Here is a 6,000-nt window from a genome sequence, read left to right on the forward strand (position 1 = left end):
GTGCAGGTGATGGGGACCGCACGGAGCCTCACGAGAGAGTGCGGGGGAGCGAGAGACAGCGATGGAGAGTGTGAGAGAGAGCGAGCGAGCGAGCGAGAGTGTCAGAGAGAGCGAGAGAACGTATCCCCAGGTGCCTCGACGTGACCACCCCTCGGCACCTCCCGCCGCCTCCTCCCCTCACCTTTTATAAGCTCGCTCTCGTCCCTCTCCTCACCTCCCACTATCTCCCCTCACCTGCCCTTGCCTCGCCGACCACACACCTGCCTTTCACCTCCCACTATCTCCCCTCACCTGCCCTTGCCTCGCCGACCACACACCTGCCTTTCACCTCCCACTATCTCCCCTCACCTGCCCTTGCCTCGCCGACCACACACCTGCCTTTCACCTCCCACTATCTCCCCTCACCTGCCCTTGCCTCGCCGACCACACACCTGCCTTTCACCTACCACTATCTCCCCTCACCTGCCCTTGCCTCGCCGACCACACACCTGCCTTTCACCTCCCACTATCTCCCCTCACCTGCCCTTGCCTCGCCGACCACACACCTGCCTTTCACCTCCCACTATCTCCCCTCACCTGCCCTTGCCTCGCCGACCACACACCTGCCTTTCACCTCCCACTATCTCCCCTCACCTGCCCTTGCCTCGCCGACCACACACCCTGCCTTTCACCTCCCACTATCTCCCCTCACCTGCCCTTGCCTCGCCGACCACACACCTGCCTTTCACCTCCCACTATCTCCCCTCACCTGCCCTTGCCTCGCCGACCACACACCTGCCTTTCACCTCCCACTATCTCCCTCACCTGCCCTTGCCTCGCCGACCACACACCTGCCTTTCACCTCCCACTATCTCCCCTCACCTGCCCTTGCCTCGCCGACCACACACCTGCCTTTCACCTCCCACTATCTCCCCCTCACCTGCCCTTGCCTCGCCGACCACACACCTGCCTTTCACCTCCCACTATCTCCCCTCACCTGCCCTTGCCTCGCCGACCACACACCTGCCTTTCACCTCCCACTATCTCCCCTCACCTGCCCTTGCCTCGCCGACCACACACCTGCCTTTCACCTCCCACTATCTCCCCTCACCTGCCCTTGCCTCGCCGACCACACACCTGCCTTTCACCTCCCACTATCTCCCCTCACCTGCCCTTGCCTCGCCGACCACACACCTGCCTTTCACCTCCCACTATCTCCCCTCACCTGCCCTTGCCTCGCCGACCACACACCTGCCTTTCACCTCCCACTATCTCCCCTCACCTGCCCTTGCCTCGCCGACCACACACCTGCCTTTCACCTCCCACTATCTCCCCTCACCTGCCCTTGCCTCGCCGACCACACACCTGCCTTTCACCTCCCACTATCTCCCCTCACCTGCCCTTGCCTCGCCGACCACACACCTGCCTTTCACCTCCCACTATCTCCCCTCACCTGCCCTTGCCTCGCCGACCACACACCTGCCTTTCACCTCCCACTATCTCCCCTCACCTGCCCTTGCCTCGCCGACCACACACCTGCCTTTCACCTCCCACTATCTCCCCTCACCTGCCCTTGCCTCGCCGACCACACACCTGCCTTTCACCTCCCACTATCTCCCCTCACCTGCCCTTGCCTCGCCGACCACACACCTGCCTTTCACCTCCCACTATCTCCCCTCACCTGCCCTTGCCTCGCCGACCACACACCTGCCTTTCACCTCCCACTATCTCCCCTCACCTGCCCTTGCCTCGCCGACCACACACCTGCCTTTCACCTCCCACTATCTCCCCTCACCTGCCCTTGCCTCGCCGACCACACACCTGCCTTTCACCTCCCACTATCTCCCCTCACCTGCCCTTGCCTCGCCGACCACACACCTGCCTTTCACCTCCCACTATCTCCCCTCACCTGCCCTTGCCTCGCCGACCACACACCTGCCTTTCACCTCCCACTATCTCCCCTCACCTGCCACCTTCTCCTGCTCACCTGCCTCCTCACGGCTGCTGGATTTCCCGTCGGAGCTTTGTCTGTCAGCGAAGTCGAGGCCGCCACTCGAGTGCAGCACTGCAGTAGCGGCGTTGTTCAGCCAGCGACGCACGCGCACAAAATACAAATATCCCCGTGTGCCCTGCAATAGACTGTCGGGGCAAATGCTGCTAGCGAGCACCTCCGAATGCCGGCACGGCACACGAGGTGGTGGGTGGCCAACACGATGAGGCTGAGTCGACCTAGGGGAGGCCCAGGTACCCTGATCAGATACTCGTCACTGGTGGTGGCCGTGAGCGGGAATCGAACTCGTGTCGCCGGATTCGCACCGCACGCGCGCGCACGCGTGAGGAGCTAAGTGTCAAAGGTGCGCCGAGTTCCCGCCCCCCCTCCCCCCATTGATGGCACTTGAGGCCTCTCTCGACCTTTCCCAACTGCCCCCCCCCCCCCTCGTCTTGGGAGCTCCGCTGCCCCGGTCTCTGGCTGCCCTTCGTCCACCTGCGCTCTCCCTTCTAATGTTCCCGGCCGTGCGCCTTTTAAAAATGTGGACCAATCAGGATGGAGCACCGTATGCTGGTCAGGGGGCGCTCCCGAGCGGACAGCTGATCAGTGGAACCGAAGCCGCCAGGTTCCAAACCGCGGCGCTGTTGAGATTCGCTGCGTGCGAGCGCGGGATCGGGAGCGAGTGCGGCTTGGGCTGCCAACCACGATGGCAGCGCGGACTCGCGGGCAGCGCTGCAGAGCCGCGCGTGGAGGCGTCCGCCCCTGGTGCCGATTGTCGCGGTTTCCTCGTCTGTTTGCAGTGTTAATACCCCTCGTCCCCGTCCTCCTCACCTTGCACGCCCCTCCTCCCCCTCGCCCCCCCAGGGCGGCCTCGTCGGTGTTCACGGCGCTGGCGAACTGCCAGGACGCGGTGGAGGTGACGAGCGAGGAGCACCTCATCCAGGTGAGCGCCGCTGCTGCCGCCGCTGCTGCCGTGTGCGTGGGTAGGGAGCGGGAGTGCAGTGACTATCGTACTGAGCTGCACACCTGGTGAGACGAGTTCAACTCCCGCTCGCAGCCTCCATCGATGACGAGTATCTGAACCGCTCCTGGCCAACCCCTAGGTCGACTCGTCCTTAAACGAGGACCTGGTGCGGTGTGTAAACATCAGCACTGGGAAGACAAATGCGGCCAGGGGCGTGGGGCTGGCGAAACAACCCGCTTTTGGCTGTTTCGGCCTCGGTAGGTGGCTCGCCAGCAGCGATTTTCTCGAGAGTCTGTGAAAGGACACACTGGGATCTGTGCGTGCGTGTGTGCGTGCGTGTGTGCGTGCAGTACGTGAACCCGGCGTTTGAGCGCATGATGGGCTACAGGAGCGGGGAGCTCGTGGGCCGCGAGCTCACAGAGCTGCCCAAGAGCGACAGAAACCGCGCGGATCTCCTCGACACCATCACCTCCCGCATCAAGAAGGGCAAAGCAAGGAGCGCGCACACACGCGCACAGCGACACACGCACAGCGACAACAGCCACCGGCCACCACTTGCGTGGCGGTGACGTCACCACGGCGCTTGTGCCAGGCTAGGTGCTTTTTGAGGCCACGTGAAGTTTCGAAAGCTCGTGTTAGGCAGGAGGTCACGGGACAGACCCAGTTGCCATGAGTTGACTGTTTAAGATGACTGACTAGCAGTGGCATCACCTGTGGTCCCTCCATTGTGAGTGTCGCTCCTCCGCCCTCCGCTGTTATTGGATGGCGCCTGTTTCCAACTACCCAGTAGCGTCCTTCACGAGCCGCCTCCACGGAGGCCGGACTTGACACCGCTAATACCGGTCATCGGCAAGTCCACTCAGCTCCGCATCCTCCTGTACCGCATGACTCTATCTCATCTGTAGCCCGTGGCGTGCCCGTTTAGCCCCCTCTATCTGGCCAAACAGAAGCTACTTAGCCATGCAGTGGCTGTGCATGCGGGTTACATGACCCAGCCAACGCAGCGTGTATGTGTGCGTTGTGTGTGCGTGCGTGGCGTGTACACACCTAGGAGTGGCAGGGCATCTACTACGCGAGGCGTAAGAACGGCGACACGGTCAAGCAACAAGCGAAGATCATCCCGGTCACGGGGCAGGGCGGGTAGGACGCGCGCACGCGCACGCACGCACGCGCACGCACGCACGCACGCGCACGCACGCACGCACGCGCACGCACGCACGCACGCACGCGCACGCACGCACACCCGTCGTGCCAATGGACTCTCGTGCGCGCGTGCAGCCCCTCTGAACTGGCCCGTGTCTCCTCCGCAGGAAGATCCGTCACTACGTGGCGATAAAGCGTCCGTGCGGGGACAAGCGCAAGCAGGTACCACTCGGGGGGGGGGGGGGGGGTGGGGGGGCGATCTCGAAGGGCGTGAGGGTAACGCGAGCGGGAGTGACGCGTGTGTGTACGTGAGTACGTGTGTGTATGCCCGTTTGTCAGTTGACTCGGCCTTAAATGAGTATCTGGTGATGTTTACACGCAACACCAAGCAGCACCAGACACCACTGTGTGTAAACATCTCCAGGGGCAGTTCTGGTCGTAGTGTGCCGGCCTTCGTAGGTGCCGCTCGTTTACAGCACTTGCCCTGAAAGCCCGTGTGGGCCATGTGGGGGACCTTTGTCTTTGTGCCTGTCCGTGTTTGACTGTGGATGTCGGGTGACGGCCGCAGGGGGCGAGCGACACGGGGAGAGACGAGCGACTCCCAGGGGATGCAGGTGAGAAGCGCGGCACGGGTCGGGGTACACACATACAGGTACACACGCACAGGTACACACGCACAGGTACACACGCACAGGTACACACGCACAGCTACACACGCACAGGTACACACGCACAGGTACACACGCACAGGTACACACGCACAGGTACACACGCACAGGTACACACGCACAGGTACACACGCACAGGTACACACGCACAGCTACACACGCACAGCTACACACGCACAGGTACACACGCACAGCTACACACGCACAGGTACACACGCACAGGTACACACACACAGGTACACACATAAAGACAAACATCCTCCCTATAGCCTAAACAGACTGGTGGGGCAAGTGCTGTTCGTGAGTGCCTCTGAGGACTGGCAACGGCACACGAGGGGGTGGGTGGCTATAACCACGCCCGGCCGCCTTTGTCTCCAGTGGCGATGTTTACACTTCGCAACATATACTAATTTGAGTCTGCGTCGGCCTAGAGGAGACCCTGAACCGGTTCATATGATCATCACTGGTGTTGGCCGTGAGCAAGAATCGAATTCTGGTCGCCGGGTTCGTAGCGCAGCTCACTAGCCACTGTGCCACCACTCCCCATGCACACGTGTCCACAGGCACACAGACACGTCTACAAAGACACGTGGACACAGATCCACGCACGGGCCCCTCGCCCTCCCCCCCGTGCGTGCTGCTGCTGCTCGTGATGAATCTGTAAGCGCTGCTTCCTTCTAAGAAGGAAATCGGCTCTTGGAAGAGGAACGTAAACGTGAGCGCAGAGCTCCCAGGGGCCGCCACCTCCCCAACCCCGCCCGCGAAAGCCGGCATCTCACCGGGGTCAGCACGGAGACCAGGCGGGTCACGGTCAATCCAGAGGTCATGCTCAAATTTTAACAACTCACAGGGGCTAGAGCTCACCACAGCACTCGCGCACATGCGCTGTGACGACGCACGCGCCTCTCTCGCCCCGCAGAGCCCCACTCCCAGCGGCACAAGGAGCGCAGGACGGGCTCCTTGGACATCCGCTCGGTGACCTCCCGCGGCAGCGACGGTGACAGCCACGCTCGCCCTCCATCCCCTCCCTTTCCTCCACCCCCCTCGCTCCCACCCTGCCAGCCTCGTCCCTGTCTGCTGGCTTTCCTGCCCTGATACCACACCCCCACCCCCACCCCACCTCCCCCAACACACACACACACGCTCATGCCACGGTGCCTCCAAAACCACACACCCCCGTACCCTCAATCCCTCATGCCCCCCAGAGCCACATACCCCCCCCCACCACACACACAGCCCCCCCCCCAATGCCCATT

The 6,000-nt window shown here is 62.5% G+C and overlaps 1 protein-coding gene across 4 annotated transcripts in view; it reads left to right on the forward strand.

The window, feature by feature from the left end:
- Positions 1-6,000, forward strand: part of PDE8B (phosphodiesterase 8B) — a 40,924-nt gene that overhangs the window by 22,778 nt on the left and 12,146 nt on the right. For all 4 annotated transcript variants that reach the window (XM_061558691.1, XM_061558690.1, XM_061558692.1 and 1 more), the window contains 6 exons: positions 2,834-2,912; positions 3,284-3,424; positions 3,985-4,073; positions 4,244-4,298; positions 4,645-4,690; positions 5,664-5,741. In XM_061558691.1, coding sequence (XP_061414675.1) covers positions 2,834-2,912; positions 3,284-3,424; positions 3,985-4,073; positions 4,244-4,298; positions 4,645-4,690; positions 5,664-5,741 — 488 coding nt within the window. The remainder of the gene's footprint in view (positions 1-2,833; positions 2,913-3,283; positions 3,425-3,984; positions 4,074-4,243; positions 4,299-4,644; positions 4,691-5,663; positions 5,742-6,000) is intronic.

The sequence above is a fragment of the Lethenteron reissneri genome, chromosome 24 (genome assembly GCF_015708825.2).
Source record: "Lethenteron reissneri isolate LAM-NWPU_2019-01 chromosome 24, ASM1570882v1, whole genome shotgun sequence".
Classification (NCBI taxonomy): domain Eukaryota; kingdom Metazoa; phylum Chordata; class Hyperoartia; order Petromyzontiformes; family Petromyzontidae; genus Lethenteron; species Lethenteron reissneri.